This window comes from Carassius gibelio, chromosome A7, assembly GCF_023724105.1.
Source record: "Carassius gibelio isolate Cgi1373 ecotype wild population from Czech Republic chromosome A7, carGib1.2-hapl.c, whole genome shotgun sequence".
NCBI lineage: Eukaryota > Metazoa > Chordata > Actinopteri > Cypriniformes > Cyprinidae > Carassius > Carassius gibelio.
In genome coordinates, this window is record NC_068377.1 from 24,755,060 (window position 1) to 24,778,805 (window position 23,746).

Consider the following 23,746-nt stretch of genomic DNA (forward strand, 5'->3'; position numbering starts at 1 on the left):
ATTTATAAGCATTTTGAAAAATGGGGACATGGGTTATGTCCTCATAAGTCACCCTCTCCTTGTAATACATGTGTCATACCCATGTCATTATACAGAGTTGTGTCCTGATATGTCACAAAAACAAGAGCACACACACGCACAGATACACTTGCATTTTTGGGGGCTCATACAGGCACTCTCCATAGGCATAATGGTTTTTATACTGTAAAAACTGTATTTTCTATATCGCCCTACAGCAACCTTACACCTAAACCGCAGGAAATTACTGCCAATTTTGGAATTTCATAAAATACCGTTTTGTATGTTTTTTAAGCCTTTTGTTTTACAGAGACACAGGAAGTGTCCTCATAAACCATGTTTATGTTGTAGTATCCATGTCATTATACACATTTGTGTCTTCATATACCAGATATACCAGTACACACTGATTTTCCATGATTTATGGGGACTTCCCATATACATTTTATACAGTACAAACTGTATATTATATTCCCTAACCTAAAATGTACCCCTCAAAAAAAGAAAAAAAAAGAAAACTACTATCATTTTTTGATTGTTTTTTATCATTCTTTATGATTTATAGGCTGTTTTTCTCATGGGTACCAAAAAATGTCCCCACAAGGTCAAGTGTGTGGTATTATTATGTTTTGTCTCTATAATGTGAATACCAGATGCACCCACAAACACACACACACACTAGTTTAATATATATATATATAAAAAAAGTGGTTTTCTAAATCTGAAGCGGTATGGATGAGGCTTTGCTGTTCCTGCAGGTTAAATCCCATTATTGTGCTGCTTTGCAGTCAGAAGTTTTACTGTTTGTCTCCTTCCTTTGACTTGGGCCATCCTCCAGATTTTTTCAGTGTATTTTGCGTGAGGGTGTGTAGATTGCAATTTATGATAACCACAGATGGTGAATAACCAGGGTTGAGATTTCATGCACACACATAAACACAGGTATGTAATTACTGGTGAGGTAATTCTCACTGTAAATACCCCAGTTATCAAAGCGTCTAGTTTTTCTAGTTTTGTTTATGTACCTCCTGAATAGCATTGGTCTATGTAGGCAGATGCAACAGACTGTAATGATACCATTTCTGCCATAGAATAGCATCAGTGTTAATTATGTGCAGAACTTTGTGTTCTGATGTGTGAACATGTCTGATGAACTGCGCACCCAGATAGCACATACAAATGTAACCAGGCAGCATGGAGGCATGGGAGAAATGGGCTGCCCTTGAAAGCCCATCACATACTTGTGTTGCTATGGCTACAGTTCCTATTAGGTAACTAGGCTGCTATAGTTTTCTGAAAAGATCAAAGCTCAGCAGCAGAGCAAAGAACTAGGGGTACGGTGCATGCACTCATACAGAGAAAACACACCCACTTGCACCTGTACACTCTCACGGGCCACACGCGCACTTCATTTCCTATTAGTCAACATGGATATAACAAAAGAAAAACATGAAAACAAAATCATAAATCAAACCATGGGAACATTTCATTTGACACATGTGAAAGGCATGCAAAATCTTAAAGATACACAGTACGTAAAAATAAAAAGACAAATACAAAGAAGTTATTCAAATGGTTCATTTATTTTTTCTTATACTGAATTTGTCTCAACTGAAATCCTTAGAAGTCCATAAAACATTTAGGTGGTTAAATAAATAGTAGGTTATCATAGAGAGTTCATTTGAAACGCAGTCTTTCTGATAAGCTCATAACTGCAATTTGTTAGCAAGAAAACTGCTAATTTGTTAAAAGAAATAAAAAAGCCTTCGAAGCATCCTCTCAACAGAATTTAGATCTTTGTTGGGTAACTGGAATCACGCCTACATTATTTTCATAAAAGAGTTTTTATTCAACTTTTTCAAATGCACACGTGGAACTGAGGTATATTTAATATTTACCATCAACATCATGCCGTTTGCATTCATTAATAATGTCTCTGAATCCACCTAACAAATGCAGATTGAGCAGTGGCTACCTAAGGATGGGAGGAAAATTGACCTAAGAATAATCTTGCAAAGTTTCGCTACATAGTATAATATAGAGTATATTACTGTAATATTTACAAACATATAAATGCTTGCTGACATATTTAGGGTCAACTTTGATTCTTAAAATTTAAATAGATTAATCTGTGAGCTTCTCTTCAGTGTAGAGTCACTCAATCTAGTGTAGCCTTGTGCTATAAAGTAAATATGTGTGCGTGTGTGTGTTTGTGTTTGGAGTGTGTAGTGTTTTATTTGTAAAATCTTTTACTATTTTAGTAATATCTATTTTAGAATCTGTTTGCGAGGATTAAAGAATCGTTCAACACAACATATGCAATAAAGCTTCTTCGGAAGCATTGCTACTTGACAATCTGGTTTCTGAACCTGTAGATTTTGCAAACTCCATTAAAACACATCTTAATCATTGGCAGTGAGTTCATGTCAAACCATCTGCATATAGATATACTGACGTCTTTCACATTTTGGCATCAGGTTTTACTGCATGATTCTGAAAAAAAACATAAATGTGGACCCCTTTCTGTTTGAAAAGTTCAAAATCTCACTTCATGAAATAACCTCTTGCTTTAACTGGAGTGTACTGATGATGTACTTGCTGTGTTCGGGGGAAAATAGAGTTAGAATGAAATTAAGACCATTATAACTTAGTACATACACCAACATTACCAACTCAAGATACAACTTGTCCTCTAATATTTATTAACTAAGCAAATACAGGCCTCAACAATAAGGGCCCAGGGCTAGTGTGAAAGAGATTTGGCTCAGGTGTCAGATGTTCAGGCAGTGCTATATCATTACTGGATTATATATATATTATATTCATATATATACCTAAACCTTGCCAACTTTTTCTGTAATGTATTGAAAGTGAAAGAATGGTCCATGCAAAAATTCTGTCATAACTTACTAACCCTCTGTTGTTCAAAACCTGTATGCATTTCTTTCTTCTGCAGAACATAAAATAACATATTATGAAGAATATTAGAAACCAGTTTCCTGCTGAAAATTGCATGGACAAAATGATCATTCTTCAAAATATCTTCTTTCATGTTCCACAGGAAGAAATCACACTGGTTTGGAACAACGTAAAGGAGAGTAAATGATAGAATTTCTCAGAATTTATCAAAAAACGAATAAAATCCTAATAATGTAAAATCATAATAATGTATTTGCTGTACATTTTAATGTAAGGAAAACAGTGTTCAAACATACCTTTTTTTTAACATAATAATGTATTTATGGTGGGGCCAGCAGGAAAAACTCTTATTGTTGAGCCCCTGAATGTAAAATGTTAAAAGGCAACTGATGACTTACAGTAGCAGCACAACAGAGAACAATATCATTAGTATGAGCCCGTTCTAATTTAAAGGCAGCTTTGTGAATTTTTGTTGTGATTTAAAAAAAGAGAAATAAGTTATTGTATAGGTTTGACCTAATAACCCTGTAAAGATTACTGGATACTCTAAATATTCAGTTGCAAGCATGGGCAACACGAAAAGCATATTTACCATACAGACACACGTACAAAAACACACATATTTAACAAGCATGCACTCAAATACACATTACACAGCACTACAAGTTGACAATACTATCAGCCACCAACAAAAAAAGTCCCTTTTTAATACATTTAAATGTGTCGGAACGGGTCTTCCACTCATTTGTGTACAACAAACAGACTAACAGAGCGTTATCAAGAAGTGGGAGGGTTGTTCTGGGCCATGCACACAGTGGTCGGAACACCACGATTCATGACACACACAGAATCTGCAGGCGGTTTGTGCAGGCCCTGCCGAGAAGCCTCTACAGACATGAAAAAGAAGAGAGACAACAGACGAGTTATTACCCAGACACCTAGAGAACAAAGATGGGTGAGGAGGGTGCGAGATGACGTGCCAGCCAGCACAGAGGAGACATGGAAGGAGGAAGGGATGAAAGGAGAGCATAGGGTGAGGTTAATACGGTCTGCTAGCAGGCGTGCGGCAGGCTTTAGCATCATACCTCATTGAGCAGAGTGTATGTTGACACCACTTGTTTAAAGCATCAGCTTGTTCACAGCATGCAGGTGTTTCACTGTTTTCTTCAAATGTTAATGGTTTAATTCATCACCATGCTCATCAGTGCAGTCTGCCATGCTGCTCCACCTGGAGACGTATTTTCTTTACACGCGCATCAAAGACCTTCCAATTCAGCTCTTTGTGCCTGTCGACTTCAGGTCAAAGAGAGTACTGGTGCATCATCCAGTGAGAGAAACAAGAATCAAAACAAACATTCCACTGCAATCCAGGAAAAAAAAACAAGCGCTCTAACAGGTTTCATAGAAAATTTATTTCATGCTATGGTTTTAGTCATCTTTTCCTGTTTTTCTATGCAGTTTTTGTTGCATAACATAGTGCATGCATTTGTCCCCCCCCCCCCCCCCAAGTTAGCTAAATTGCATACAATTCTCTTATAGTGTAAATATACATCTGTCTTTTTTGCTTTTCTTTGTGTCTTAGTACCTACAAGTAATGAGAGAAGATGTAAAACATCTCGACAGGATGCTGTTTTTCTTGTTTGTTTGTTTTTTCTCCAAAAATAACACTGTTAAAAGTCTGCACATGATATGTGAAATAAACAGTTGTTCACAACAGTTTCCACAGGATCTATTCACCAACACGTAAGACATAAAACAGAAAAACAACTCATTTTGCTCAGTTTTTTTCTTCTCTCTATTAGATCCAGAAACACAAGCATGCCAGACAGAAACAAAGTTGAAGAGTGGAATTCACGATCTACGTCACAGCGGTAATGTGGCGAGTGGGGCGGGGCCGAGAGGTGTGGGAACGAGGAGTGAGGCCAGGTGTAGTGATTGGAGATGAGCTGCACCTGCGCCCCACCCCTCGTTCCCACGCCTCTCGGCTCCGCCCAACTCGCCACAGGTAACCACTAGCATCTCATTCAGACTTTGAGGTCAATGTGACCAGAGCTGAGTCATGTGGTTAACAACAAAGACAGAACGAAGATATCAGCTGCTAAAGTAAAGAACATGGTCTCTGAGCATCTCATTGCCCATGGCTACATGTCATTTCTGCAATAGTCAAGAACTCTTGAAAGAAAATATTTGTTTTGTACAGACATATTCATAACAGTTATAGAATATTTCCTCTTTTTTTAATGTGACACCATGCAGCTCATGCTAAAATGAATGAAGAGTCCACTACATCTGTAACTGCAGGTACTATCATTAGTATTATGTTTATAAAACTCATTTTGCTGACTTTAAAGCCAATCACATTGCACTCTTCAGTCGATGGTCCTTAAGGTCTTCCTTAAAAAAGTCCTGGTCCATGAGATTCCTCACACAGTTGGAATCCGGATCAACATGCTTGCCACTCCGTCGACTAGCAACATCCTCTACTGTGCTCTTTTTCTCTCTAGATATACGTCCCTCCTTTGGACTTCAGCGTGTAATCCCTCTGGCCATTGTGACGTCCAGCAAGGCTGGAGAAGGGAAACCGAGGTTTTGAGATGCTGCTGCCTTCTCAGGTCACTGTGAGCACCTCTGACTGCATATACTTAACTAGGGCAGTGTCCTCTTTGCAGGGATCTGCAGTAGAAAATACAGGGGAGGGTGGGATTGCTCAGGGTCATCCTGCCACTGGGCCTTGTTTTCATTCAGCTCACAGAATGAGGAGGAAATAGGCTGAGAAAATAAGACTTCCTCTTTGTCTGCATTGTAAAAATGTTCATTTGGGTTGCTTTCGCAATCGAGGGCTAAAAAGGACGGAGAAAGAGAGATGGACAGAAATGCACAGGGAGAATGAAAGAAGTTCTGTAGACAGCAAGAAAGAGGGAGTCCTGATACCTCCTACCTGGGGTCCGTTTAATGAGGTGATGAAGAAAGAACAGAGGAAGACTCCGCCGGAACAAAGGGGAAGTGCAGTAAAAATTAAACAGCCAAATTAAACGAAAAAGGAACCGACAAAAGGTTATTGTATCATCTTCCATGTGTCTGAACAGGTTTTATGTGAGAATATACAGGATTTATAAGTAAATATTAATTGTAAAAAATATCATTATTTCTATCCTTTGAAGGGAGGACACAAGTCTTTCCAGTTCTGAAGTGGTTCCCAGAGCAACAACGTGCTCTGAAAGAAAGGTTTACCTTTCTCGCCTCCAGTTCTTTTATTGTATCTGATAAACACTCATAACTAGGGAATCCTTAACATTTTCCCTGAGATCAGTTGGAGGTTTTCTTTCTCTCTGATGGCTTTGTATGAGTTGAGAGTTGGTACATAAAGACAAGAAACAAGCAAAAAGGACAGAAGAGGAAAAGGAGGAGGGGAGGAGACAAAAACAGAGCCAGAAAACAAGGACCGGAGAACAAGACAGACCAGACCAGACCAGACCAGACCAAATCAAGCAGCGCAGAGAACAGAAGGCAGCAGAGCAGGAGGAAGACCCAGGGAGACAGCTCTAACTACACAACTGCTCCATTTCTTAGAGAATGGAAGGGATTGGAGAGTGGGACCGCCGCAGGAGAACAGGTGGGCCGCAGGACCCGGTGGACATCGACACCACCTCGGCCAGCGTTCGGGCCTTGCTGGTTATGGTGCCCAGGCTCCGGGACTTTTGATAACCTTGGTTTAGAGAAATGTGCACATGGCAGTTGCTGAGACACAAAGGCTTCGTCTTGACCTGTGTCAGTTTTCTCCACACCATGTTCGCTGCTATGGGTCAGGTTTAAAGGGTTTAATATCGCATGCAATCTCTGGGATGGCATGCACAAAGATCGGTTGGTTCATCTGGCATTCGAGTGAGCAAGAAGGCTGTGGATTGCAAGGCAAAGCTTACAAATAGAATTTAGATGTTCACAGATTTGTTGACTGGTCAATTGAAATTAAGGCAATCGAGAATCCAGTCCAATCCTCAGTTTTAGGCACTTTTTCTCTATATGACTTGCACCATCATTTTGAGTCATTTTGACAAGAAACACATTTTAAGTGTACACACAGTGAAAAAGGAAAGTCTCTGCTTTCAAATGATACAATTATGTTTCCAAACAATTAAATAGTTACTGTCATAAAAACATATAAATAAATATTTTTTAAGCAAATCAATTCAAACAAATAATTCTTAGGATGTCATGAAAACAGTTTAAGAAAAAATAAAATCCAATTATATTAGAATGCATATATTTAACAATACATATTTACAAGTTATCGACAATTTAATTGATTTAAAACAGTTTTTTTCTACTATCATTAGGTGAAACGAACCATTTTATTGACATCTTTCCAAGGTTTAAAATGACTTGGTGAATTACTTGAGGGATGATACTAATAAGTTACTGTAGTTACTTAGTACTGTATCAAAATACCCTCTGATGTAGAGTAATTTTCGCTCAGTTTTTCATGCAAATATTAAAAAAGAAGAAATGATCAACTCGTGTGCATTTCTGCATTGTTGTCAGAACTGAGGCAAGTGCAGATTGTTTGAATTCGATAAAAAAACGGACACTTGAAAGTAGAGACTCTAAACTAAATTGATTATCACAATTCTCCTCTAATGGCTTATTTGGACTTTCGACTCAAAATGAAAGAGCATGTCACATATGTCAGTGGCGTATCTACACCAACTCATTATATTATCTGCCTGTGTGCAAAACCAAGTCTTTACTTTCTCATCCAATACCATACAGGCATCAGGACAGATTGTGCAACAAGGCTGCAGGACTGCCCCAACACATGCACAACATAATGCTACAGGAAAAGAGAACAGTGCACTCTCAAGCACTGTATGCACACACACACAAACATCTCTCAAAACACTCATACATTTGCACAAACAGTAAAACACAAAGACAAAAAACATATTTGTTGGGAACAGTGTGTGTAGTTCTACTTAATGATGATGTTGACCATACTGTGTTACTTTTGACTGTGAGTGAGATCTGGAGTCAAACAGAGCATGCTCACACAGAGCAACATGTCATAAGACACAGACAGACAGCACTATTGGTTAAAAAATGATCACATGACAAATAGGTAGATGTTAGCAAGATATTCTTTTGAATGTGATCAGAAATGGCCAGTTTATGTTGTCACTGCCAGTGGTGTAATTATTATGGAAAGGAAACTCTAGGTATGATCCGAAGTCTATTCATACAGCAGGGGTCAAGGGTCAAACTAGACCAGGTGTGAGATATCATGAACGTGTGATGGTTTTTATATCACTACATTTGCTGACGTTAATTGACAGCCTGTTAAGCTACATAGCGTCTAGGGGCTTTTTATTTATCTAAGGCTGCTGTGGGCGGTTTGAACGTATGACAGTGAAACATGGATGGATCTCAGGTGGTGACCCTGGCATGGCCATCTTCTGGGCTGTGCGCCCAGCCTAGCTGCAGCAGTGGGTAACCCTGTGTGCCATGCGTCGGGCCGGCTGGCTCCGCCCCTGACCTCCCTGAGAACATTCCGGCTAGCATAAGACGGGAGAGAGGGAGAGATGGAAGGAGGTACAAACATAGAGACGCACCACAGGCATGTAGAGTGGTGGAAGAAACAAGTAAAAAACAAACAAACAACAAAGAAAAACAGAAAAAAGGGAAGATTAAGGTTGGCCCCAGGAGGCAGCTGTATGCATGTTAATATGAATTTGACATAATGCAGCGTGGTGTGAAAAAAAAACGTATTTACAATATGTTAAAAGAGAAGAGGTTTGGCGGAATGTGACTTGTGGAAGGATCTGAGCGTGCAGGGAAGGGTCTCTATTCTGATACTGTGTTTCTCATTTTATTTACATATGAAAAATGTTGACAGGAGTGTTTTAAAAATAATAAAATAACTAATGGAAGTGAAACTTTAAACAAAAGATGCAATTTTTTAGCCCATTTAAGCCACCTGACTAAAATCTGAGGTGGACATTTAAGTAGAATTTTGGTCTCATTTGGGATTAAACTGTAGTTGTTAAACTGCATCATCATAAACTGTCTGTTGTGGGCGCGCTCTGCTTGTCTGTATGTTCAGACTGTGGTTATTTACTGTGTAATGCACCTGATATATACTGTACATACAGTATGTGTGTGAGTATGTGTGTGTGTTTCAAGGGCAAGAGCCTCACACAGTGGTTACATACCCTTCCTCACTCGGGTGCCCGTGTTTGTGGATCGTCCTCCGACGTTTAGCAGAAAACACGGAGTGTCTCCCCGCGGCTGGCTTGGGTTAAAGATATGGCCGTCCTCAGGGGAAATGGCTTGGTCTATGTGGGGACAATCCTCATTGGCTAGCGCTGCTTTAGCTGCCTCACCGTTCACTTTGGGATCTTCAAACACACAAACAAGCAAGTGAGAAGAACATGTAGCCATGGGGATACACCAAGACTGATGCAAGAGAGGGCTTGTGTAGGACAGAGAGATAGGTGAGGGGAGGTAATGGGAAGCCCTGCTGGTGACATGGATGTTATGTGTGCATGCATTTATTTATTCTGGGGTTACGAGCATACTCATTTAACAGCAAAGGTAGTATTAACATGTTATCCTGGTCACAGTATTTTATTAGTAGTTATGGTCATATTTTATCTACACTGGCTACACCATTCTGGGAAACAAAACTCCAAAAATAAAACATAAAAAATGTCTGGAAAACCTGAAAATTTACTACACATGCCTTTTCACTGGTTTAAATAAATAAATATATAAATAAGCAATAAAAATCCTGAAAGAACCCAGTTATTTAAGATGTCTTAGATTATTTTCATATTTAATATGCAATTTAAGCACAATATACATATAAAAATAGTTTTAATAAATATGTCTAGTTTCCATTTGCAAAATGTTTTCCCCATCATTTTCCATCTGTAATTCATAATCTAAATTAAAAACCGAATTATTTTTATTTCATTATTTAATTATTATTTACAATTTGTGAGCATGGTGCTAGCAACACCAAGTTCATGGGTTCAAATCCTAAGGAAAGCATAAACTGTTTATATTTGATAATGGCTGAAAAAATCATAAATTATAATAATATAATATAATTGTATGCCATTGTTTAATCACATGGGGAAAAATAGCTCTGCATTGGTTAACATAACAAAACAAAAAAAATCTCCAAGTACTGTTTTCAGCAATACATTTGACAAAACTGCAGGGTACAGTTCTGATTTTTCTCCAAAGAAAGGGGAGAAGCATTTCCCCAAACCACGATGTTATATATAGAAACAGCTGATGGCAACCAGCCTGTTCACCTGTGAGCTTTCTGGCAGCCAGAAGCTTCTGCTCACTTGATTTACACCTCATCGATCAGACCTGCGAGAAGGGTAGCGCTGCCAGAGCTCCTCAGGGGAAAAAGGCTCTGTGAACTATCATATCTCCCACCTGGATTTCCCATTGTATTGCCAAAACTGATTCAAGCACGCTAACATAGAGCATCTATCAGCAACTACGGCAGGCTTCAACTTTGTGGTTATTCAAATGGGACGTGAGTTCTGTTGATAAAAGTGGATACATTTCATCATGGTCTATTGATAGATAGTACAACATGCACACCCAGCAGACGTAGACGCATACAGTATACACTATGGTTTGCATTAACATTGTGACTCTACAAAATATTGATAGATTATTAAAGGGAGAGTTCTGTCATAACTTAATCACCCTCATATTGTGCAAAATCGGTTTGACTTACTGTGGATTACAACAGGATATTTATACACACTGGTCATCAGGGGCCAGTATAATTACACTGAAAAGAGAAGCTTTATTTGTCAAAAATAACTGAATCACAAAATCTTGCCTTCAGGTCATGGTCTCCCAGAAAATAAAACATGAGTCTAAACATGATTCAGGTCATGTCTTATTGTTTGTCCAGTCTACTCTAGCAAGTGCAACTGTGAATAGAGAAAAATAAGATTTCTAAGAAATCTCAAGACAGCAAATGTCATGCGTATTGATATTTGAGCAAATTTGTGTTTATTGATGGTTCATGGTGTGTGCGCATTTACAGTATGAGGTAACAGCACACTGATACTTAAAACACACACACGAAAAGTTGTTGCAGTGATGCAAGCCTCTGTGATGGAGAGTCTGGGATGGATAAGATGACTCATTTTTATGAACAGGTTGATAAACAGCCATTCCTCTCACTCTCTCTATAGTTGTTTCTGTTTCTCTCTTACAGTGCAGCATATTCTAGTAAGGGATCTGCACTCGCTTAATCATCTTAATCACTTTCAATTAATTTTAATTTCTTACAATGGCTAAAATGGCAGTGATTTAATCCTGTGGCTCAGTGATAGAGCATTGCGTCAGCAACACAAAAGGTTGCAGGTTCGATTCCCAGGGAACACACGTAATGGTAAAAAAAAAAAACACACTGACTGCTCTGTATGTTCCTTTGGATAAAAGTGTCTGCTAAATGCATAAATGTTCGTGTGATTAGCATTTACAGTTCAGGTGAAGTAATTTTTAATAAATCATCATGTCTGAATGCTGATTACTGATTGGTGTTGCTATGGCTGGTCTTGCCACCTGTCGCAGTCACCTTTGAGATGGCTGTCTAGTTCGTAAACACAGCACATGGCTAATTTATAAATTGTTAAAAACATTTGTGAAATGTATAGGAAGATAATAAATACGATCCAATTCATCTCATTTATACAATAATGATCTTCAAGTCAGTATTGTCTCTTATTAAAGTGTGTATGTGTGGTTAAACACGGTATATGAATAAATGAAAATGGTTCATTCAGAGTGTATCCTCCTTTCTCCTAAAGAAAAATCCAGAGATGTCTAGTTGTAGACTACATGTAGTGTATGTTATCTCCTCAAGCAGGAATATTCACCTCTAATTCTGTGTGAATGAGAACCTGCTCACTCTTAAGTAGTGATTATTATTTGCTCATGAGCCCCAGCGTAGAGTCTGTAGTGAAAGACAGATCTGCTGGGGCCCTGCTGCACCTGCCCTACTTCCTCTCTGCTATTTCTGCTCCAAACACCCTCAAATCTCTCTTTCTCTTCAACATCCCCCTCACTTTCAGCACTCTCCTCATTTTTCCTCACCCATGAAATGAAAAACAGCAGGAAGTGACAAACAACCTTAAGCATCCGTTCAGATTGACCGCATAAAAATGTAAATATGGTTGTCAGTCCTGTTGTGTTTTACGTCGTTCTGTACATGCAGAGTTATGGATCAGTTAGCAAATTCACCTTTGAAAAAATCATTTAGTGACAGTTCTTGTTTACAGCTGTGAGAGCTACATAGCGTCCCCAGTTTAAACACCCTCACTCCCAAAACTTTAAAGTATGTGGCCACTGAATAACCTGAATTCAGTCGTGTGCCTCGAAGACATAATCATCTTCCTGAACTCATGGCACCAAATCTTCCAATAATCTTCCAAATTCTGATACAGATCTGAATACACAATGAAACTGAAAACTTGAAGAATATTATATAAAAATTCATTTAAATGTACTCATGTACCTGAAATGTCATGTTTCCCTGTGAGTGAATCCTGTTAATAGCAACTATTCCTAGCAACTTCTGAAAAATATAAGGGTGCTGATTATATGCTGTACAATATATCAAACACATACTATATGCTGATACATAAAACTAAATATAAATACTGTCGTATCTCCAATTGCCACAATTAACAGCGAGAGCCAAAGCAACTCATGAAATACCATTATGCTGGATGTGTTAAGTGTGAGTCGAGCGTTTGAATTTAAAAAAGGGGCCAAGAACATAATGATAATTACACAACTCGTATTTCTCAGGAGACCTCAGAATTAGAAATAATTATACGACAGGGATGGATATAGGCACTGTCTATGGAGGACAGAGTGTTGACTCATTTCAAACAGTGTGTGTGTGTGTGTGTGTGTGTGTGTGTGAGTGAGTGACACAGAGCTGCACGGAGAGTGTTTGCTGTGTTTTTCTGCGACCGCGGCCAATGCAACAGATGCTTTCGCTCTATGTGCTGGTGATTCTTACGGTTCTCTGCCCAAAGTCAAATGGATGGAGCTGATAATCAAGGCCTTTGTGCCATCTGTAAACTCATTTACAAGAGAGATTTAAAAAGAGAGGGATAGAGGGAATAAAGGACAGATAGGATATCTAGTTTTTTATGTATAGTTTGTTATTTAACATTTTCAATCCAACTGGCATGAAGATCAAAATTGGATTCATTATCCATTATTTCCCATCGAAACATTACAGATGATTTATATTAAACCCTAAAAACATCCAGAGACATTTTATCCCCTAAAAACCTGAGCAGCAATTAACAGTAGGTCACGTATTGATTTATACTGCATTCATCCTCAGCTCAGACCATCTAACTGTGTGTGCGAGGTGTGTGTGTGTGTGTGTGTGTTTGTGAATTGCGCAGGAGTCGTGCGAGGCGAGTGAATGACTGCAGCTCATTGCAGATTGCTTTTCCTATTGTGCGGTTGCTTGGACACTGTTGCCATAGCAACAGGCTCTAGTGCGGTGTAAAAACACAGAGAATGAAATAATAAAGAGACTGTGAGAAAACAGAAGGCACTACCCATCCTTTCACTTCATAAGCTTTGTCTTCAACAGGACAGAATGATCACGCAAGTAAACATTGCAGGCAGGACTCTCCTTTTATAACTTAACGTATAAATAGATACATACTTAAGGCTGTCTCTAATACTGTAATATAATTATTCATTGAGTGAGTTCTCAAAGTTTAGTGTTTGTCACAAACTCTCACAACAATGGAATGATCCTTTTTTTATATATTTTAAAATGTATTTTATTCCTGTGAGGGCGAAGCTGACATTTCAGCACCATTACTATTATGTTTGGCCGTCCAAAAGAGGATATAACTAGAAATCAGTGGTTAAGTTTTATTTACAAAACTGTTCCAGAACAGTCCAACCTAAATATTCAGATGTGTGCAGTGCATTTATGAAGGAAAGTTTCCTACACCTGGTAATGGTCGGGGGGAAATTTTCATAACACACTTAAAGTATTCGGCCAATCACAGCACACTAGATATCTGGCCAATCAGAGCACACCGCGCTTTTCAGAAAAATGAGCTTTGTAAAAAATCCACCCGTTTCGGAAAGGTGGGGCATGGAGAAGCAACAGTGTACAGTTATGTATGGTTTGTGGAAAATAATCTTTTTTTTTTTAACCTTAAACTGCGTAAACATCGCATTACACAAAATAATGTTCTTTTTAGCAACGTCATATGACCCCTTTAAAAGACATATTAGATATTTCAAATATCACAAATATTTAATTCTGTTGATGGGGTCAGATTTATTGTGCTCTTTATATTTATTTATTTATTTAGACATGCAATGCATTGTTTTGTTTTTTTCATTATTTATTTATTTTTTACTTTTGCTGTATCTTTCAAAAAAGTTCATCCTTTCCACCTTTGTTTATAGCTTTATATTTTAGAATGGCATTATCCCAAAGGGATCATAATATTTGGTGGTCCTTGGAATCAAAAAGCTTGAAAGCCCATGGATTATTACATTTAAAGTTAGAATGTGATTATGAAATTTCAAAATGGGGATTCCTCCAGTCAGACTTATGGAGGAAGGAGTCACTCACAGATACTCTCACACAATATGAGAAATTCTTTAAGTAGTCTGATCAGACACGGCCAACAAGCTCATCTCTTCACTTCTCTTTCACAGTCAATCTTTAAATGAGTGCTCCAAATGAAGGCACTCACCACCACTTACTCTCGCTGAACGCTGAGGACAGAGTGGAGTGGGATGAAATATCTTATTTATGCCGGTCAGGCACTCTTACTGTTCCACATCCACATGTAATTGTGTGTGGCTGACAGGCTACAACAAGGCTTTTTTCATTTTGTAAATTTAACTCAGATCTGAACTCAATCCAACATGAGATAATGGATATTGATTATGAATTATGAATGTATGTAACACAACATAATTTTAGATACAAAATCACAGTTGTTTACTATACCATATTTCTACAACAGATACTAACTAGAACAGTATACCCCATTTCACCTCCACCACCTAACAAATTTGTGACACAAATCAAACTAATAGATTATGAAATTCAGTATCAAGTATGGATTAGTTGTTGCATCCCTTCTGTATTCTTCTGTGGATTTTCAACTCCCTTACAAAATCATTCAACTGTAGCTATTTGCTTAAAGCCATAGAATAAATCATGCTTAACATCACAAAAGCAAATAAAAACTATTGTGTATTTGCATATAAGTAGAATGTAATTAAGCATCCTACTTGAAAAGCAAGCCATTCAATGAGTGTGCTCCTGTTTGTCTGGGTGGATATAATTTATCCTCACAGGAGTCTGATTGAAAAACATAAAGATTTGCAAAATGTTGCATGGGGTATTGGTTGTTATGCAACCATGGTGAAGAAGTGTGTTTGTTTCTACACACATCTTTGTAAAGAATGCGGTGCGATGAGATTTTATAATGTCTCCAGATGGTTGAGCTGCATTTGAATGATTCCCAAATGAGAGATTTTGAAAACAGGTTACATGTGTGATTTCAGGCAGGTCTAGAAAAACGGTGAGGTGGAAGGGAAGAAAAGGTGAGTTAAATCTCTTAAACTTCTGAATCTATGACAATAATCCAGAAGGATGCTGCTTAAAAACAAGCCTCCTACCTGCTCTGTTCATTTCTAAAATCTCCTCTTGGGCAGGAAGAGCGCAATGGTCACTTTGTGGGCTGTGGTGAGGTGAGTTCATGGCAGACTTACAGTAATTCGGTGAGCCCAGCTGGGGGGCACGGGGAATATGCTTGTTCTTTTTCTTTGGTAGCTTCTGCTTAGCCATGGCTAGAGAGTAGTACATCCCAAAGTTATTGACGATGACAGGCACAGGCATGGCGATGGTTAACACACCCGCCAGAGCACACAATGCGCCCACCAACATGCCTGACCAGGTCTGAGGATACATGTCTCCGTAGCCCAATGTGGTCATAGTCACAACAGCCCACCAGAAGCCAATGGGGATGTTTTTGAAATGGGTGTGCTCGCTGGCACGTGGGTCATTGGGATTGGCACCGATTCGCTCGGCGTAGTAGATCATGGTGGCAAAGATGAGAACTCCGAGCGCCAGAAAGATGATGAGCAGGAGGAACTCATTGGTGCTGGCGCGGAGGGTGTGTCCCAGCACTCGCAGGCCCACAAAGTGTCGCGTCAGCTTGAAGATTCGGAGGATCCGAACGAACCGCACTACTCGGAGGAAACCCAGAACGTCCTTTGCTTCGGAAGAGGACAATCCGCTCAGGCCCACCTCCAGGTAAAATGGCAGGATGGCCACAAAGTCGATGATGTTTAGCGTGTTTTTGATGAATTTCTTTTTGTCTGGACAGAAGGTGACACGCATGAGGAACTCAAAGGTGAACCACACTACACACACTCCCTCGATGTAGGTTAGGTAGACCACCGTCTCTGTCTCCAAGTGAAACCTGGAGCTGTTGTCTTCAGGGTTAATATATGTTCGGTTAATGATGGGGTTGAAGGCCTCGTGTGTCTCCAGGCAGAAAGTGGTTATGGAAACCAGTATGAAGAACAGCGAGGCAAATGCCACCCACTGCAGGAGAGAGAGAGAGAACAACGGAAAAGATTGAAAAGTGTTTTGTTTGCATGCTTGGCAAAGAGGCAGGCTTAAACAGACATCTTTTGTAGCATTATACATTTCTTTACTGTAAATTTTGATCTATTTGCTGAATAAAAGTATTAATTTCTTAAAAAAAACATTATAAATCTTGCCACCCACAAGATTTTAATTACATTTTTTTAATTAAAAAAAGATTTAATTTAATTAAAATTAAAATATCAAAAGACTATTAAAAACCTCATTGTGCTCTCTAGAAGAATGCACTGTGTGTAGACTGAGTAGACAAATCTAAACAAATAAAGTTACAGGCAAACAAACAGTAATGAATAAACACATTGTCAAACACAAGCTAATGAAAAGCTAATAGAAGAGCAACTGAATAAACAAGTCAGACCCAATTGAGCAGCTTCTGTGGTGGTTTTGATATCATTGTCAATTTCTATTCATTTTTTTTTTCACGGACTGCACATTATTTTAGCTATTAATGTAAACTCTCTAATGTTACTGTACAAAGCACAGTAAACTATTTATATAAAAATATCATTGCACTACTGTTATTTTGCATCAGTAGTGTAGCCAGAAAAGAAACTCTGGGTGTGCATATGAAAATCTTGGTGTGCCACATTTATTGTCAGATTACTGTGCAAAATTATGGGATAGTATTTTTGTCGCACTGCTTCCGTCCAACCATACTCCTAATGGAAATTTGGAGGACGTCTCAAAATGTGGTTAATTGTTAAATGTAATAATTTTCTTTCAAATACGATAATTTTGAAATTCTGGTATGATACTTGGACATTTCCAATCTGGCAACACTGTCTGTTGATGTTGGGCCAGGGGAGGGAGAAACATCCTCATCAGGTGTAACGTAACGCCTTGTGTCCGGCTGTCCATCAAGCCGAGGTTTTTTGCAAAAAAAAAAATATATATATATATATTTTAACATTTTTAGCATTATTGCACCATATATTGGATTCTTATTTCTGTGCCCCTGAGAGTTATGCTTTAGAATGTTCAGTGGCGTCACAGAACTGCCAGATTCAAACAGCTTTCGCGCGTTGGCTGGCGCTGAGCCAGAGACGGATGCGATCAGCTCTTGTCATATATCACAATTAATATGCAGTGTTTTCAACCCCATAATGTTTATTTTAGGTTTCACACATTTAAATATACATAATCACAGTAAAACAATACATTGGTAGTTTGTAAAATACACAGTGATGTCTATGGAAGCAGCAAAATCTATCTAATCAAATGTATTTTGCCGACGTGTTTTATTCATATATCAGACACACATAGCAGAAAAATAAAATTTACTCTATTCTTCATCCAGTTCAACAGCAACTTACTTTCATGTATTTCGGGAGAAACTCGGGAATTCAAGTGCTGTACGTTAAATCCGGCTGACAGGACTCTGAACTGCAGCGCTCATCTCGTTATAGATCAAGATAATTTATAAAGGTTTTTAAACTAAGGATCGGAATATCAGATAGTTGACATGGTAAGCAAGTTTGTGAATATATTTTAATAAAAAATGAAAAACTAAATAAAACGAATACCGATACATCTCTGTTAGTTATTATGGCTGCGGTATGTCACGTGACAATCATGACGCGTCGCCATGGAAACAAGGGGTCAGTTAAAATATTTGAACTTACACATGAAAGGGTTGATTTAAATTATATATATATATATATATATATATATATATATATATATATATATATATATATATATATATATATATATATTCAAAGTAAACAACAATACCTTCACTTACCCTGCACTTTTATGTATATAAACACTGGTTAGATGCCACCCTTTTTTCCCTCACATCCTCTGACTTGTTTAGGCACTTATTCTCTTTGAAGTTTGATGAAAATAGAAATCCAACTAAAATAGCAACATGCCACAAAATGTTTTGTTTCTTTGTTTCATATAAATGTTGCTCAATATCTCTTCTCAGAAACTATGGTGAATTTAGCTTAAAAATGTATCACTTCGATCCAGCCAATCAATCGGCTCAGCATCAGTTCCCATAAGTGATACAAGAATGGAAACCAGGTCAATGTGTCACAAATGACATGCCACTTTTACATTCAATAAGGTATCATATAACATATTGTGCCAAACAAAATACCCCCCCCCCAAAAAAAAAAATCTGAATCATATAAGAACTATATGAACCATAAGAAGTATATTTTGCTATGTGCACTTGATTTTTACTGTTAACATGACTGCAAGAATGTGTCCTCAAGCTGCCCTCTCATACTTTTTTATTTTTTATTGTCATAGCATATTTGCTACATTTAAAGAACAATGGATTATCCACCTGTTAGCACGTCCTTACATTTCTTTACAGGTGAGCAGAATAGTCTGCATAACATGGCCTTGTGCAAGCCTCCTACAGCATGTCCCACGCATGAAGACACCGAGACCGCATGATTGAGCAACACTTCCTGTCTCAGTGGTGAAACTCAATTCAGCAACACCATATATACCACATATAGAGACATATAGGAAGTAAAAACGAATTGACCTTTAACCCCTTTGACTGATCTGAGGCCTGTAACATATGCTACATGCTGTGCCGCAATGTGCCTACTTATACTATGCCATTAAAGTATGTACTTTTTGAGTGAGGAAAAAGTGCACACTTTTGAGAGTGTAGTAGAAAGTAGGCAAGGTTTGGGACATAACATCACATAATACAGTTGAGTCTTTAACGGACCGCTACGTCACAGTTACACACACCCTGTCACTGTAAACTGGCCTGTCAATCATCTTTTCACAGTTTGTATTCTCCACTCTTCATTTCATTTAACTTCCTACCATATCGGAGACTAAAGAAGTAGCACGTTGATCTGCCATCCGTGGGACTTCATGCGGAGAACTCTGCTCATATTTTCTGCATAATGATGCAATTAAAAGTTAACAAACAAATGGATGTTTATAAAAGTTTACACTGCTGTTGCAGATGAAATGTAACACAGATAACATTATATAAATATTTTTTTACCAGTTTAAATGTTGATTATTAGTAACAAACCCCTTTATCTAAATCACTTTACTTAACCGTTGGTCACGCTCATACACCATGTTTGTAGTTTTTTTTTTTACGTGTTTTATTCATGTTTGTAGTTCTCACATATTATTTTGGATGGATAGTATAAATATTGGGTGCAGGGACAGTTCAAACTCAAGGACATTCCTTGAGGTTTCAAAACATTTCTATTTTTAATTAATACTTTTATTCAGACATATTAAAACTGAAAAATAAAAGCTGTTTTTTCAACTTTTTATTCAAAAGTTTCCTTAAAAAAATATCATAGTTTCCACAAAATATTAAGAGGTACAATTGTTTATCGAGCATAGAATGATTTCTGAAGGATCACATGACACTGAAGATTGTAGTATTTGACTCCTGAAAATGTCGCTTTACATTTTTACATTAATTTCATTTAGAAAACTGCTATGTTAAAATTCTAATAAAATTTGGCAATTTTAAATGGTAGTAATATTTCACCTTTATACTTTTTCTTTTTTCTTTGTTTGTTTGCTTCTTTCTTTGTTTCTTTCTTTCTCTTTTTTGGTGCATATAAGAAACCCTAAACCTTTGAACAGTATTGTTTAATGCTGTTTGATTGAATTAAATCACAGGCTTGCTGGGTTCTAATTAGTTAGCAGTTATAATTTATAAACACATTTTTCCATTAAAGTAAATTCATTTCTGTGAGGCTGACAGGTAGCTGAATCTGAATGACCAGTTCATGCAATGTCCATGTTCAATGGCTTTGTCAGCACAATTGTTTAGCCATGATATTGTTTTTTTTTTCTCTTTCTATTCAAACAGATGAATTACCCCTGTCTGGACTGTTTGGGTGTAGAATCATGTTACCCTTCTTACAATCATCAAAAGATTAACGACTAGTTACCCGAAACTCTCTTTGTCAGTGGATCTGCCTCAACAAAACACACTGCAGTGTGTGTGGATGGATTGTGGTCTGATTAAAATGCTGACAACTAAGTACTCTGAAGTACTTATGAATCGGCATGATACAATAAAACTAAAACATCCATAAGATGATGTGAGTAAATGATTAGGTGAAAAGTGCTAAGTGACCCCATTGCCAAAGCATTTCTGCAAGGGAAAATGAAGAGGATGCAAGAGGGACAGACGGAGGGGAAAAAGAAGGGAAGAGGCTAATTCAAGTGTCTCAGAAATAGCTCAAAATCCTCCCCCTTCTGCCTTACATCACCTCTTACTCTCATTCTCTGGTTGTACTTCTGTTCCTGGAGATGAAAGCTTGTCACGTTCTCTTATGTAACCAGACACAGTGCACCCACATTAGGGACTGTGTCTGTATTTCTGGATTCATGTGTTTTGCGTCTGTAGGGAGGGCCTGTGTATTGGGCTTTTTGTACATGGCTGTGAGTGTTGGCACTCCCGTACTTTCATTTTTGAACAATAATGTCCCACCGGGGCCAGTTGGGGGTCCTGACTTAGTCCTACCAGTTTATAACCATCTGTATTAATTGTAAAGGAGCTGGTTGCAAAGCTGGTTTCTTTCTTTAGGAAAAATAGCAAAATCACAACAAATCTTGAGTCACATACAGTATCTGTAGACTGTTTCTATTTGCTATTTTGGCCATTCTAGCTGTTAGGAATATTATATTTATTATGTTATTATTCAAATACTTAAAACATATGTATAAAAATGAGCAGTGTTTCAAAAGTGAATATAGGATACCAACAGGAGCTCGTTCTGCAGGTTATGCTAGTAGATGGCAAGAGTGTTCCTGTGAATTATTATTTGAGATGATTGGCTTTAGATTTATTTATGAACAAAACAAGTGACTGGCTGCATCTGAAATCACATACTTCCCTACTATAGAGAAGACGGAAAAACAGTATGTTATATTCAAATCCACAGTATTCATAAAACTGTAGACAGAAAGTGGTCAGATGACTCTTGCAAGCGAGATTGTGAAGTGTTTATCAGATCTCTTTTATTATACTAAAAGTTAAGAAACTTAGTTTTTTGGCAGTTTTACTGCAAATTCCATACTCATGCCCCAATAAAAAAGGTCTAGCTATGATAGGTACACTCCACTTATATGTAGCTTCCTTACATTTAAGTGAAGTGCAAAAACCAGGATCAGAAAACCACCCCTCAGAGATTACTATTGAGACTATAAATGCTAAAGGTCAAATTGCTTTCTGGAGGTAAAGAGATTTTTTAGCTAAGTGGAAACAAAGGTTGCACAGCCTTTTTAAATAAGTAGCTATATTTTTGCTGAGCTGACTTCCTAGGGCATTTGTAGCTTTTTTCTACCAACATAAAACCGTCTTTAATCCTTTTGCAGAGTATATTGTACTATTCTCAAAAAATATAGAGAGGCACCAGACAAAACTTTCAAACCCTTTCCTCTAATTTTGCTTTTTTTGCCAACTCCACAGTCTCTAAGCATGTCTGTGTGTTAACAGTGAATTAGCAGGTTTAACCAGTGGAATCCTTTTCAAAATGTAATCAACTTTGACGTGTACAAATCTTCTCTAAATTATGCATGTTAGAGATTTCAACTGAAAATACGAACACTCACAGGAGAAAAGATCCGAGGCATAAAAGGCTGTGGGCCACATCAACACAAACATCCTGTAATAAGTGTGCTAGCATGCTTGACACTGAATCCACACAACAAATTTCCATTAGCTTGCAGTAATTCATAAATATATTCCACTCAAGCCTCAGATTTCCCAGCTTGGCTGGTCAGTGAAGATGACTTGCGTACAGAAAGTGGGAGGGCTGTTAAATGTACATTACATTACACACTGCTGTTTTGCCATTAATGTGCAGTAAAGTTCCTACTCAAAGCTGAAATAAGTGTTTCTCTTCACTGATGGGAGATTAATGGGGAAGATAGTACTGGCCATTCTTGAATTAGAGCTAGCAATTCATTATTGTGTGTTAAGTAAAGCACACCACTAATTTAGCAACCACAATTATTTATGTTGACGTCATCATCTCCTAATGAACTTCAAACTGACATTCAAGAAGCCTGTTGTAGGTATTCATGAACTGACAGAAGTTTATTTAAACTCATTCCCAGACATCCCAACCTGCAAAAAGTAATTTCAGGGAGGTATCCCGAAGACCCCCCTCCCAAAAGGAAGGAAATACATCTCAGCTGTAGTCACCTTCTCAGTGAGACTTTGCCTATCTGAATGGGAGAACTGAGATATATCGGAGCAGCCTTCCCTGCGCTTAGCCTCCCTAACATGTTGTGGTCCCTAAAAGATATAGCATAAAATATTATTTCTATAAGCTATAGGCCTATGTAATTATTCGTTAATTATGTTTAAATATGTAGATTACTTTTACTATTTATATAATCTGCTTATACACTTTATGTAAACTGCTTTTATTTATTTTCCATTGCAACTTTAAACAGGTCTAAAGAGTTTGTTGTTTTCATGTAGCCTTGGCAACTAGCCTGAATAATATTCTAATATGCAGATGAAATGAGACTTGTCAACTCACCTCAACATGCCTTTTGCAATCATATAACCGGCCATGGGCAATGCTTGAGCAAGACTGTCATTATGTTTTACACCTATAAGACAGTCAGGGGTACACTTTCGTGTTCTTTTTTTTTTTTTTTTGGCACTCTCCCCCTGCCATGGTGCTCCTGTTTCTAGATAGACATAACTGATTAATTTTGTTCGGGAGAAGAGATAAAAGCCCGCCCACACTGACAATTGATTGGTTGATTTGCAGTAACAGGCCAATCAGGATGGTCTCTGTCTGACATGCGCTTCGCACATTAGCACATTAGCACACACACGCAAGGTGTCTCCCTCTCTGCCGTGCGCGCGCTACACGGTTTGAAACACAGTATCTGTTTCGCATGCGCGCTTTTGCTCGCTCGGTCTAGATTCCGGGAGATTTTAACTAATTTGCGGGTCTCAGGGAGCCGCTTTCAATATGCGGGAGACTCCCGGAACTTCCGGGAGACTTGGGATGTCTGCATTCCATCCTAGTGGCCTGCTGAGTATGAACATTAGAACACTTGATCAAACCAAAAGTGTGAATTTGGGGTGGACCTATTTCAATTGCATGAATTAAATTG

The 23,746-nt window shown here is 38.0% G+C and overlaps 1 protein-coding gene across 5 annotated transcripts in view; it reads right to left on the reverse strand.

The window, feature by feature from the left end:
* Nucleotides 1-1,582: 1,582 nt before the first annotated feature.
* Nucleotides 1,583-23,746, reverse strand: part of LOC128016915 (potassium voltage-gated channel subfamily C member 1-like) — a 35,050-nt gene continuing 12,886 nt past the window's right edge. Inside the window, exons 2-4 of one of the 5 annotated variants that reach the window (XM_052601872.1) lie at nt 15,658-16,588; nt 9,141-9,326; nt 1,583-3,824 (exon numbers count right to left, since the gene is read on the reverse strand). In XM_052601872.1, coding sequence (XP_052457832.1) covers nt 3,715-3,824; nt 9,141-9,326; nt 15,658-16,588 — 1,227 coding nt within the window. In that variant the 3' untranslated portion in view covers nt 1,583-3,714. Of the gene's footprint in view, nt 3,825-4,434; nt 8,484-9,140; nt 9,327-15,657; nt 16,589-23,746 lie in introns of those variants that run through there. The other 4 variants (XM_052601870.1, XM_052601869.1, XM_052601871.1 and 1 more) reach the window with 4 other exon arrangements.